Source organism: Bombina bombina, chromosome 3, assembly GCF_027579735.1.
Source record: "Bombina bombina isolate aBomBom1 chromosome 3, aBomBom1.pri, whole genome shotgun sequence".
Classification (NCBI taxonomy): domain Eukaryota; kingdom Metazoa; phylum Chordata; class Amphibia; order Anura; family Bombinatoridae; genus Bombina; species Bombina bombina.
Genome location: NC_069501.1, coordinates 856,353,221 through 856,367,458, shown reverse-complemented (window position 1 = coordinate 856,367,458; position 14,238 = coordinate 856,353,221). Strand labels below are relative to the sequence as shown.

At 39.1% G+C, this 14,238-nt stretch overlaps 1 protein-coding gene across 1 annotated transcript in view; it reads left to right on the top strand.

The window, feature by feature from the left end:
* FARP1 (FERM, ARH/RhoGEF and pleckstrin domain protein 1) overlaps positions 1-14,238 on the top strand; it is a 637,651-nt gene that overhangs the window by 492,536 nt on the left and 130,877 nt on the right. The window contains exon 11 of the mRNA XM_053707824.1: positions 6,589-6,657. Within this exon, the coding sequence (XP_053563799.1) occupies positions 6,589-6,657 (69 nt within the window). The remainder of the gene's footprint in view (positions 1-6,588; positions 6,658-14,238) is intronic.

Here is a 14,238-nt window from a genome sequence, read left to right as displayed (position 1 = left end):
TCGCTTGATTAAGCAGTCACCTTGATAGAAGAGAGAACACAGGCTAGCTGCACTTGAATATAAAGAAGACAACGATGGGCTTGATTAAGCTGTCACCTTGATTGAAGAGAGAACACAGGCTTGCTGCACTTTAAAGAAGAAACAAATAGGCTGATACTTAGTGCTATGATGCAGGCACCTTGCTTGAAGAGAAGTAGAGAACACAGGCTAGCTGCACTTGAATATAAAGAAGACAACGATGGGCTTGCTTAACTTAATGATGCTGTCACCTTGATTGAGTAGAGACAAGAGACCACAAGCTTATACACTTTATTGAAATGATTTAAATATAAACTTTAAAGACGACAACAATGGGGTTGCTCATATTCATCTTTATTTAGACTGAGGCAACACTGGCTTTCACTGGAGGAGACTGACCTTGCAGTTGTAGAATACACTGGCTGAATGGCTGACCTAGCTGTTGTAGAAGACAGAGGCTTTCAGAGTTGCAGTTCACCTGCAGGATGACTTTGCTGTTGTAGAAGAAGAAACAGGTGCACTTAGGATGTGGATGACCTTGCTGTTGTAGAAGAAGAAACAGGCTGCAGGATGTGTGGATGACCTTGCTGTTGTAGAAGAAGAAACATGCTGCAGGATGTGTGGATGACCTTGCTGTTGTAGAAGAAGAAACAGGCTGCAGGTTGTGTGGATGACCTTTCTGCTGTTGTAGAAGAAGAAACAGGCTGCAGGTTGTGTGGATGACCTTGCTGCTGTTGTAGAAGAAGAAGAAACAGGCGGCAGGATGTGTGGATGACCTTGCTGCTGTTGTAGAAGAAGAAACAGGCTGCAGGATGTGTGGATGACCTTGCTGCTGTTGTAGAAGAAGAAACAGGCTGCACTAGGATGTGTGGATGACCTTGCTGTTGTAGAAGAAGAAACAGGCTGCAGGATGTGTGGATGACCTTGCTGTAGTAGAAGAAGAAACAGGATGCAATCTGGAACCACAGCTGTTGGCTGACTTTGGTGAACTTGAGTAGATGACACACAGGCACTGTCAGGCACAGGGCCGGTGCTAGGATTTTTGGCCACACAGGCGAGGATACATTTTGCCACCTCCCCCCTCCATTGCATCCCATCCCATTGGTAGTTAAAGGGATATGAAACCCAAATTTTTTCTATCATGATTCAGATAGACCATGACATTTTAAGCAACTTTCTAATTAACTCCTATCTGTATTTAAAAAGCAGGAATGTAAGCTTAGGAGCTGGCCCATTTAAGGTTCAGCACATGGGTATCATCACCATATGTGTATATTAGCTGTCATATATGAGTATTAGCCACCATATGTGTATATTATTAGCTGTTATATATGAGTATTAGCCACCATATGTGTATATTATTAGCTGTCATACATGAGTATTAGCCACCATATGTGCATATTAGCTGTGACGTCATATGAGTATTAACCACTATATGTGTAAGTATATTAGCTGTCATATATGAGTATTAGCCACCATACAGGGAGTGCAGAATTATTAGGCAAATGAGTATTTTGACCACATCATCCTCTTTATGCATGTTGTCTTACTCCAAGCTGTATAGGCTCGAAAGCCTACTACCAATTAAGCATATTAGGTGATGTGCATCTCTGTAATGAGAAGGGGTGTGGTCTAATGACATCAACACCCTATATCAGGTGTGCATAATTATTAGGCAACTTCCTTTCCTTTGGCAAAATGGGTCAAAAGAAGGACTTGACAGGCTCAGAAAAGTCAAAAATAGTGAGATATCTTGCAGAGGGATGCAGCACTCTTAAAATTGCAAAGCTTCTGAAGCGTGATCATCGAACAATCAAGCGTTTCATTCAAAATAGTCAACAGGGTCGCAAGAAGCGTGTGGAAAAACCAAGGCGCAAAATAACTGCCCATGAACTGAGAAAAGTCAAGCGTGCAGCTGCCAAGATGCCACTTGCCACCAGTTTGGCCATATTTCAGAGCTGCAACATCACTGGAGTGCCCAAAAGCACAAGGTGTGCAATACTCAGAGACATGGCCAAGGTAAGAAAGGCTGAAAGACGACCACCACTGAACAAGACACACAAGCTGAAACGTCAAGACTGGGCCAAGAAATATCTCAAGACTGATTTTTCTAAGGTTTTATGGACTGATGAAATGAGAGTGAGTCTTGATGGGCCAGATGGATGGGCCCGTGGCTGGATTGGTAAAGGGCAGAGAGCTCCAATCCGACTCAGACGCCAGCAAGGTGGAGGTGGGGTACTGGTTTGGGCTGGTATCATCAAAGATGAGCTTGTGGGGCCTTTTCGGGTTGAGGATGGAGTCAAGCTCAACTCCCAGTCCTACTGCCAGTTTCTGGAAGACACCTTCTACAAGCAGTGGTACAGGAAGAAGTCTGCATCCTTCAAGAAAAACATGATTTTCATGCAGGACAATGCTCCATCACACGCGTCCAAGTACTCCACAGCGTGGCTGGCAAGAAAGGGTATAAAATAAGAAAATCTAATGACATGGCCTCCTTGTTCACCTGATCTGAACCCCATTGAGGACCTGTGGTCCATCATCAAATGTGAGATTTACAAGGAGGGAAAACAGTACACCTCTCTGAACAGTGTCTGGGAGGCTGTGGTTGCTGCTGCACGCAATGTTGATGGTGAACAGATCAAAACACTGACAGAATCCATGGATGGCAGGCTTTTGAGTGTCCTTGCAAAGAAAGGTGGCTATATTGGTCACTGATTTGTTTTTGTTTTGTTTTTGAATGTCAGAAATGTATATTTGTGAATGTTGAGATGTTATATTGGTTTCACTGGTAAAAATAAATAATTGAAATGTGTATATATCCCCTAAAATAGCTAAAACTAAAAACAAACTAAAAACTACTTCCAAAAATATTCAGCTTTGATATTAATGAGTTTTTTGGGTTCATTGAGAACATGGTTGTTGTTCAATAATAAAATTAATCCTCAAAAATACAACTTGCCTAATAATTCTGCACTCCCTGTATTCAGCTTTGATATTAATGAGTTTTTTGGGTTCATTGAGAACATGGTTGTTGTTCAATAATAAAATTAATCCTCAAAAATACAACTTGCCTAATAATTCTGCACTCCCTGTTTGTGTATATCTCTCATTTATAAGTATTACTGAGTAATACTCATATATGACAGGTATACACACATTGTGGATAATACTCATATATGATAGCTAATATACACATATGGTGGCTAATACTCATACATCTGACAGCAGCTAATACACACATATGGTCAGTGGCTAATACCATATATGACAGCTAAATAGCTAATATACACATATGGTGGCTAATAACTCATATGACATCTGACAGCACTTAATATACATATATGGTCAGTGGCTAATACCATATATGACAGCTAAATAGCTACTATACACATATGGTGGCTAATACAGTAATAATTACTGTATTAGCCACCCATATGTGTATATTAGCTGTCATGTCATTGTCATATGTTAAGTATTAGCTTTGGTAAAATACTTTAAAATAAATCATATTGGTAGTTAAAATAATGGACAGAAAAGGAAAATAAAAAAAAACAGCTTGTGTAAACTACAAGAGTATCAGTAAAAAAATATATAACAGACATTCATAAAGATTAGACCACAGTGCCAACTTCAGTACCTCCGGTCTGGCCATCTGGGTGGGCATCACTCACGTGGCGTGGCTCAGGCTCAGCCTTAATTTCAAAATTATTTTAACTGTGTGTCAGACTGTCAGTACTGGTATCTATTTTGCTGCTCCCTCCAGCCAGCCCAGGATTCATTTAAGTAGATTTGTCAATAATAATTAATAATGACTTTCCTGATAAATGTAATATGGCATCAATTGACGGTTGACCCGAAGAGCAGCCAGCAACCACCACGTATACATTAAGGGATTTGACTCCTGTCTGTGACATAAATCCTTTAATGTATATAGGCGGCGGGGCTGGCTGCTTCAGGTCAATCAACCGACCAATCAACCGTCAATTGATGCAATATTATATATATCATGAAAGTCATTATAGTAGTATGTGTTTGTATGCCCGCTCTGGCCTCCGGCCCCCTCAGAGACCCCAATATTCCTAGAAATGCCTGCTCCAGCCTCCGGCCCCCTCAGAGACCACCACCATTCCTACCTCACTCGAAGTCTTCACTTATCGTCTGCGGGCTGGGCCGGCCGTCTCTCCATCTTGGACAATGCATGCATCATCACTCAGTCTCACCTCGCGTGGCTCAGGTTAGAGATGGTGCAGTGTGTGCCTGACGAGCAGTCAGGCAGCCGCGGCTCATCATCCGGATCCCGCACGATTTCTCCCTCTTAGAGTGAGTCAGTGAACAGGAAGCGCAGCTGCGCAAGTGTGCTCCGCCTCCTACACCACACGCACGAGCGGCTCGCCCACATTTCCATAGGCTATAAGCAAATAGCCGGGCCAGCCCAGGGACAGGTGTCAGGAAGTAGTAACTATAGAATAAGTTCAGTTGCGTAACGTTGCAGGCAATAATCGACAAATAAATTATGCTTAATACTGTACATATACATTTTATTATTAACTACTGTACATTATTCATAATACATTTTAAGTCCCTGCCTGTACAGTCTCTCACTTTCTCATGATCCATCTTCTTCACCTTCAGGGCGGCAGATTTTATCCTAGGCAGTCGGCACCGCTTTCAGCGCCCCTCTGCTGGTGCACCCTAAGGCGGCTTCCTACACTGCCTTATACAAAACGCCGGCCCTGGTCAGGCAGTATTTGCTGTTAGTTGAACAATGAACATAAAATATTTTTAGAATAAGGTGGTGGTGGGAGGGAGACAAGTTCTACTTTTTGGAAAGGCAAAATAAATGAATGAAAATTTGAAATGCATTAAAAAAAAAGTTTTTTATTTTTTTTATTTGATGATGTCCCTCCCAGTCCATTACTGTTTCTGACTGTGTTGTGTTCGTTCATTGTTGTCAATAACACAGTCAGAAACAGTAATGGACTGGGAGGGACATAAAAGTAAAAAAAACACTTTTTTTCTACATTTAATTAATTTGTTTTGTGTTCAAGAGCAATAGAGCATGGCATGGCATCCTAAGCAAGTAACATTTGAAATTAAATTGACTTATATTTTATTAGCTTAGCTATTTTATTTTTTTCTTAAACGCAATTGGTTAGGCATACTTAGGGCTGCTATTTTGTGTCTGCACAATGCACATGGACAGTTAATAGGGCATTGCAGACTTGACACAATGAATGCTTTGATTGCACATTTAAGCATCATGCTAATTTTGATATTTTTGCTCACCAAAATGCATTAACCATTAATGATTTTTTATTGTTGCAGCACTAGCCTAGCAAGCATCAATTCTAAAAAAAAACAATCTGACTTGCATTAATTGCAGAGGCTGAGCTACAATAAAAAATTATTAGACTTTTATTGATTTATTTTTTTAATAAAAAAAAATATATTACTTTATTTGCACTTGCTGCAGCAATGCATCCATCCATAAATAAAAAATAAACATATTACTCCAATATAACTTATTTGGGAAGTGGAACATAAACTAATATAATAAGAAAAGAGATCTTTTTTTATTATTTATTCAAAATGATTTGTGTTATAACTTATGGTACACTACTGGACTGCAAAATGGTATAATAAGGGTAATGGTAATGTAAATAAAAAATGAACTATTTAAAAATAAAAGAAAAGTATTATACAAAACAAAAATATGTGCACTCACTGACTGCACCACTGTGTACTGTTTATGAGATTGATGATCTATCTTCTGGGAATCTAAATTAAAAAGTAACTATCTCATTATTATCTATATCATTAATATTATCATCCTCTGACCTATCCTCTGAATATTATTTTAACTGTATGTAACATAAATAATAATATAAATTCACAAATTTCACAAAGCAATACATCCTACAAGCAAGTAGTATAGTAGCAAGTGCAACCCTTAATGAACATGTTATCTAAATCCCAATGTTTACATTCACAATTTCACATGCATCACAGAAAAAAAGTGCACTTAAAAAGTTTTAATTTTTTTTATTTTTAATATTCTTTATTGCTCACAACTTTGAGCTGTCCCACTGCCACACCACCGCTTGACCACCGCCACACTACTTCCAGATGACTGCAGGTCAGGATGAAAGCCAGTTGCTGCCACACACTCATAATTCTCTGCAAAAATGGCCGTTTCGCGGGCATTCTCAGGTCCGCCTACGGCCGCACCCTGGTCCGCCTCTCATCCTCTCTCTCCGCCTCCGTTTTCATGAAGATTAAAGAATTATTTTTTTTTCTTCAAGAAAATCCCGTACACTCTTGCGGTTTTTAAACCGCGGCGATTAATCGCGGTTTAAAACCGCATGTGCGGTTAATCGTGCAGCCCATATATATATATATATATATAGATGAAGCATTAGTAAATACACCTATGTTCATTGCAAAGGCTTCTTTATTTCAATTTTGTTGCAAGCCTTCTTAAGTTAAAATTCTGTGTATAGGACAGGACATTCTCCCATACATAAACTGTTAAATTAGTAATAATTATTGCATTTTCTCATTTATTTTAAGTGGTCGTACGCAAAAGCAAGTATTGGACTATGTCAAGGAAGGAGGGCATAAAAAAGTACAGTTTGAGAGGTAAGCAACTTTAAAGTTTGTAGACAGAATCTTTAATAGACCAGAACTTTAGTTGCCTTTTATTTAACTTGTGATATGAGAGGACAGCATCTTTTAGTAATCAATGATTATAACATTTATAGTGAAAAGTGACTTTCTTTGCTCACCAAAGTAGCACTCACCATCAAAAAATGTTTTCCTTCAAGGATGACAGACAGAAACCCAAAGCTATTTAGGTGTGGACTCATGTCTCATTGCTCTTTAAGATGTGGTTCCCTTCTCCCCCAACTTTGACTATCAGGCTCTGGAACATGAAATATATTATGTGTTAAATTTAAATGTTACTAAAATAGTTTTTGTCATAGAAACCTTATCATTTTAAGACATCATAGGTTAATTTTTTTTTTTCTGTGTCCAGTATGTCCATGCTTGCTATATACAATTTTTTTTTTTTTAAGCAAAGATCAGAAGCCGGTCTTAAAAGTCAAACTTTTGGGATGACTAATTTCTTTTACTGTCAACAGCTTTGGTCAATTAAGGGTAACTTTGCATAATACAGGTATACCCCGCTCATACAGCGGGTTAGGGACCGGAGCCTCGCTGTAAAGTGAAATGCACCTTAAAGTGAAACAAGGCGGTTTTAGCTTTCTTTTCACTTGCCAGTGTGTTTAAAAACTTGAAAACATGTTTGAACTAACATATATTAGGGGTGCAATAGTGCTACGTTTAGTTTAACACTTGCACAGCACAGTATTCAATAAATACTGTACCTGTAAAATAGGGACAATTACTGTAGTAAAATTTGCCAGACTATAGCACTGAGACACAGGTTGCACTGTAATGCTGTAAACAGAGTGAACTACGCATAATAAAATGGTGCCAGTCATTTTTCTCGCAATCTCACGATGATTACAGTTATGTTTCAAAATCCTTGGAGGTTGAACTTCAGCTCCACAAAGCGCTGTATTAGCCGCGCTGTAAAGTGAGGTATACCTGTATTAAAATAGGAGTGTCCTAATATATTACATCATGAAGACATTTAGTATGACACAGGTCATGTTTGTATCAAAAAGTAGTATTGCTACTTAATGTACCTAAACATAAGTATAAAGTATATGACTTCCATGCATAATGGGATATGAATCAGTACTCCTTCAGTAAAAAAAATAATATATATATATATATATAATCAATAAAATGTGTTGTATAGGAATTTAGCACATCTAGGCAAGTATCCCCGCTTGCTTTTACCCAGAAAAATTCCATATACACGGTTACCAATGCACAAGAGGATTCTGGGTAAGATATGCAACATCTCAAACTCTTTGCTTAAAATACTGTGTTAACACACAGCGATCCCCTTTGCCTCCCATTATGCAAAGTCAATCATTCTTTCATAAAGGTGGATAGAGTCCACAATCTATTACTCCTGGGAATTACACTCCTGACCAGCAGGAGGAGGCAAAGATTCCCCAAACTCCAAGAGCCCTTAAAACCCCTCCCACCTTACTGGAGACTAGTCTTATCTTTGCCTCCACAGGAGGAAGGGGAAGAATGAATATGTTATCATATCGATTTGAGGCCCAGTTTCCCCTCAGTGAACCACTGATTGGACAGAGGGAAGTTTTGGAGTATTGATAATGGCACAACTACACCCTATGGGAGTTAGACACAGCCCTGCCACAGGTGTCGCGGAGACATCACTGGATTGGCTATCTTCTGGAAGCAGTTCTTCTCTGCTTATTGTAAGTTCAGTAGTGTGGGTGCCTATCAGGTAAGTGTGTGGATAGTTGTTTGGCACCTGCTTAGCCTGTAAGCTATTAGTAGATACTCTGTTATGGGTATATCATAGCCTGGGGGCCATTTTGTCAGGCATTTTATGTAGTATTGGTTTGAAGGTATTTTACTTTCATTCTGTATTTTTATGTTAGTGGCTAAGGGGTGCGTTGCCTTTTTTTTTTTTTTTTTTGGTTTATGTGCACATCTGCAGTTTATCCTTCCTTTTCTAATTAGCGCATAGGCTTTTTTCTTCTTAAAACGGGGAGAGTCCACAGCTGGATTCATTACTTTTGGGAAAAACAGAACCTGGCCACCAGAAGGAGGCAAAGACACCCCAGCCAAAAGGCTTAAATACCTCCCCCACTTCCCTCATCCCCCAGTCATTCTTTGCCTTTCATCACAGGAGGTTGGCAGAGAAGTGTCAGAAGATTACGGAATAGTCTCTTATGGAGGGTAGTACTCTTTGAGATGGGACTGGGGTTTTAAGTAGTCCTGTCAGCCTCTAAGTGAGAGCATGGATGAAAGTTAGAGTCCGGAGATGCAGGGAGAGTCTATCTGTGAAACCATCCCGACTCATATTAACAGCTCCATAAGCAATCAGCGTTGACGAGTTTCGCTGCCTGCTTTCTTCACCCAAGTCCATGTCAGAAGCGATGCTACTATCTGTCAAACTTGAAGGGCCGTGTTACTGTTCCACGGCATAGATTCCGGTAAGATCGTTTCATTTTATTTTTATTGTGATGTGATGTAAATGATAAAAGACAGGGTCTCAGTGGGACTCCTTTATCTTTATGGAATCAAGGGTTAATATCTCCTGAGGGGGGTTATTGAACAGTGGGGGACTTTAATCATGTTTGTTATGTGATTCTGTCTGCTTATGTGTAGAGATGTTGGGGCTCATGGCTATTACGGAACGTACACATTTTTTTCGAGCTGCACAGTTCCTGGGGACAGGCGCGCTTTTTCTTTGGCTTACATGTCGCATCTCGTGACCGGGCATGGTCACATTTTCATTCTCCATTTCTGTATTTGTGACCAAGTGTCGGGGGAGAGGGTCTGTTTCTTTACTTGTCTGGGTCATAGGTGGTTAGTGCCCCAGCCATTGGGGGTGTAAGGTGCCAGGTTTTTTTGTCCATTATTTAATCAGTCAAGCTATGGAGGAGTCTGATTTTTCGGAGAAGGATTTCTCCAATTCGGATTCTGTTACTTGCATAGATTGTGGGGAGGCCAGGGTAATCTAGCCCAATCAACTATGCTCCGTATGCCGTAATAGAGTGCTCTCTCCTACCTCTGGGGAGAGGTTAGAGACCGCTGAGCCGTCCGCCTCTGAGGATGGTGTGTTCCCTAGTATCTTCTGTTTCTACACAGGCAGTTATCCTGAATACCGTTACCCCTTCTCCGGAAGGAGGTTTATTTCCACCAGAGGTTACTGCACGGTTTCGCATGGCCATATATTTGGCGTTGGCGCACTTGCATCTTCCTGATTGCAAGCGAAGAGTTTATCCGTGTCCTCTTAAACTGGGTATGCCAGGTGCAAGTTCGATTGTATTGGATCTTTCAGATGGTGAACAGCGCAAGACGAGTGGAGGGACGAGATCCTACTCCTGGTCGTCTTTTGTTTTGTGTGTCTAATCCCAGTTCTGAGCTCTTGAGGAATAGGGTATCTGATAGGCCGGTCCTGTTAGTGTTTCCGTTCCTTTTTGGCGTTCACCTGCGGGTGCTGCCTACTTTCTTTTGATCCTATTTGGATGTGTTTTATTTATTTTATTTTAGCGCTCGTGGCTGTTATAGATTTTTCCTTTTAGTAAAATTCTTTCTTCTCTGGCATTTTGATGCTAGCGGAAGTTTAAAAAAAATTAAAAATTTATATTTTAAGACAATGTTTAAGCCCCAGAGCTTATTTATCTGTCGTTTGTTCGTTTAGTCTAGCCTTGCTAGGTTTTATAACTTTCAGTTGGCTTTTGAACAGTTCGGTTGTACCCTGGATATCAGGCTGGTCCTTGTTTGGTACTAGTTCACTCTGTTCTTTTGATCTTTATATCAGACATGTTGTATCCTTGACAACAGGCTGGTCCTGTTTGGGTACTAGGTTTGCTTACTTCTTGTGAAGAGGTTGTTTTCTTGTGTTTACAAGTTATAGGAGGCCATTCTTTCCTAGATGTTAGGCTGGTCCTAGTTTATTTCCTCTTGATGAGCCGTCCGATGTTGGTTCATACTCAATACTAAGTGTTTTGCCCCTGCATAGCTTGCATGGCTAGCTGGGTTTACAAATCCTGCTGTAGCAGAATATTTGTAGTTCCTGAGGTCCTTTGGACAGGAGCTGGAGTCCTCTCTTCTGAGGGGGACCAGATGACTGGAGATCTTCAGTACCTGGTGTAGGGGGTGATTGTTCCCCTCTATTGGTACTTCTTTGTGTATCGATTTGTCCTATTTTAAGATCTCCTCCACTAGTGTTTGTCTCCTTTTTTTAAAGAATTGTTCTTTTTGTTCCCCTTGCCTTTTGGGGTAGGACTTCCAGTCATCTGGTTTGGAAGACCCGGTTCTTAGGGACCGCTTTTTCCTTGCAGTATCCACCTTTTTTAATGCTTATTCTTGGGGATCTGGAGGATTGTTATGCAGTCTCTCTTGCCGTCGCCTGCTAGGAGTTTTTGTGATGTTCGTTCATTCGTTAATTCTAGGGCTGCAACTAACGATTATTTTCATAATCGATTAGTTGGTCGATTTTTTCGATTAATCGGTTAAAAAAAACCACAAAAAAACAACCCTATAAAAAAAAAAAAAAAAAAAAATATAAATATTATTAGAGCAGATGTGGACTAGTTTCAAGTTCAACCTATCTCTCTGCTGCCGGTTCCAGAAAACCAAAAACTAAAATGACTTTTTCTCAAAATTATTTTAAAAAATAGTTTAGGTTTACATGGGATGTCATCATGATTATGCTCCCAGTGGGGTTGTAACATAAACAGAGAGGTACTAATTTGTTCCTTTTTAATTTTCTGATTTTCACTACTCTAAGTATTGCTATCTGCAAGTAAAAAGTGAGAAATAAAATAAGGACTCTTTTGGTCTGCTCTCTCTAAAAGCTAAGCACATTATATTCAGTTGTGGGTATAATTAGCAGGAACAATAATACATTGATTGAATTTGAGTCATACACTCACACAGATTTAAACACACATTTAAAAAAATCACACACATAGCAAAAACTTGAAGATTATATAAATATATAATAAATTATAATATAAATATAATATTATAATTGTACAATTAATATCAATTTCAAATCCCTGGGGATCCAGTGGAGTGTCAGTGGGGTGTTTTGTTTTTTAATAAAGAAAAAAAAATCCTTAACCTTTGATTTTTTTAGCCAACCATGTGCAATAGCAATTTCTTTCATGTAATTAGCAAGAGTCCATGAGCTAGTGACGTATGGGATATACATTCCTACCAGGAGGGGCAAAGTTTCCCAAACCTTAAAATGCCTATAAATACATCCCTCACCACACCCACAATTCAGTTTTACAAACTTTGCCTCCCGTGGAGGTGGTGAAGTAAGTTTGTGCTAGATTCTACGTTGATATGCGCTTCGCAGCAGGCTAGAGCCCGGTTTTCCTCTCAGAGTGCAGTGAATCTCAGAGGGATGTGAAGAGAGTATTGCCTATTTGAATTCAATGGTCTCCTTCTACGGGATCTATTTCATAGGTTCTCTGTTAACGGTCGTAGAGATTCATCTCTTACCTCCCTTTTCAGATCGACGTTATACTCTTATATACCATTACCTCTACTGATTCTCGTTTCAGTACTGGTTTGGCTATCTACTATATGTAGATGAGCGTCCTGGGGTAAGTAAGTCTTATTTTTTGTGACACTCTAAGCTATGGTTGGGCACTTTATATATAAAGTTCTAAATATATGTCTTTAAACTTAGATTTGCCTTGATTCAGTATGATCAATATTCCTTATTTCAGACAGTCAGTTTCATTATTTGGGATTATGCATATGAATAATCAATTTTTTTCTTACCTTAAAAATTTTTTCAAATTGACTTTTTTCCCTGTGGGCTGTTAGGCTCGCGGGGGCTGAAAATGCTTCAATTTATTGCGTCATTCTTGGCGCAGACTGTTTTGGCGCAAATTTTTTTTTATAATTTCCGGCGTCATACTTGGCGCCGAAAGTTGTTCGTGATTGCGTAATTTTTTTGACTTTTTGCGCCAAAAACGTTGGTGTCACCGGATGTGGCGTCATTCTTGGCGCCAAAAAAATTTAAGGCGCCAATAATGTGGGCGTCTTTTTTGGCGCTAAAAAATGTGGGCGTCATTCTTGTCTCCACCTTTTTTTCACATTATTTCAGTCTCGTTTTTCATTGCTTCTGGTTGCTAGAGGCTTGTTCATTGGCATTTTTTCCCATTCCTGAAACTGTCATTTAAGGAATTTGATAATTTTGCTTTATATGTTGTTTTTTCTATTACATATTGCAAGATGTCTCAGATTGACCCTGGATCAGAATCTACTTCTGGAAAGTCGCTGCCTGATGCTGGTTCTACCAAAGTTAAGTGCATTTGTTGTAAACTTGTGGTAACTGTTCCTCCGGCTGTAGTTTGTGATGAATGTCATGATAAGCTTGTTAATGCAGATAATATTTCCATTAGTAATATACCATTACCTGTTGCTGTTCCCTCAACATCTAATGTTCAGGATGTTCCTGTTAATATAAAATAATTTGTTTCTAAATCTATTAGGAAGGCTATGTCTGTTATTCCTCCTTCCAGTAAACGTAAAAGGTCTTTTAAAACTTCTCATTTTTCAGATGAAATTTTAAATGACCATCATCATTCTGATTTGTCTGTTTCTGATGAAGATTTTTCTGGTTCAGAAGATTCTATCTCAGATATTGACACTGATAAATCTTCATATTTATTTAAAATGGAATTTATTCGCTCTTTACTTAAAGAAGTTTTAATCGCTTTAGAGATGGAGGAATCTAGTCCTCTTGATACTAAATCTACTAAGCGTTTAAATTCGGTTTTTAAACCTCCTATGGTTATTCCAGAAGTTTTTCCTGTCCCTGATGCTATTTCTGAAGTAATTTTTAGGGAATGGAATAATATGGGTACTTCATTTACTCCTTCTCAAAGGTTTAAGAAATTGTATCCTGTGCCATCTGACAGGTTAGAGTTTTGGGACAAAATCCCTAAAGTTGATGGAGCTATCTCTACTCTTGCTAAACGTACTACTATTCCTACGGCAGATAGTACTTCCTTTAAGGATCCTTTAGATAGGAAGATTGAATCCTTTCTAAGGAAAGCTTATTTATGTTCAGGTAATCTTCTTAGGCCTGCTATTTCTTTGGCTGATGTTGCTGCCGCTTCCACTTTTTGGTTGGAGGCTTTAGCACAACAAGTATCAGACCATAATACTTATAGCATTGTTAAACTTCTTCAACATGCTAATAACGTTATTTGTGATGCCATCTTTGATATCATTAGAGTTGATGTCAGGTATATGTCTTTAGCTATTTTAGCTAGAAGAGCTTTATGGCTTAAAACTTGGAGTGCAGATATGTCTTCTAAGTCAACTTTGCTTTCTCTTTCTTTCCAAGGTAATCAATTATTTGGTTCCCAGTTGGATTCTATTATTTCCACTGTTACTGGGGGGAAAGGAACTTTTTTGCCTCAGGACAAAAAATCTAAGGGTAAATATAGGGCTGCTAATCGTTTTCGTTCCTTTCGTCAGAATAAGGAACAGAAGTCTGACCCTTCCCCTAAAGGAACTTGTTCTGTTTGGAAACCTTCTCCAATCTGGAATAAATCCAAGCCTTTTAGA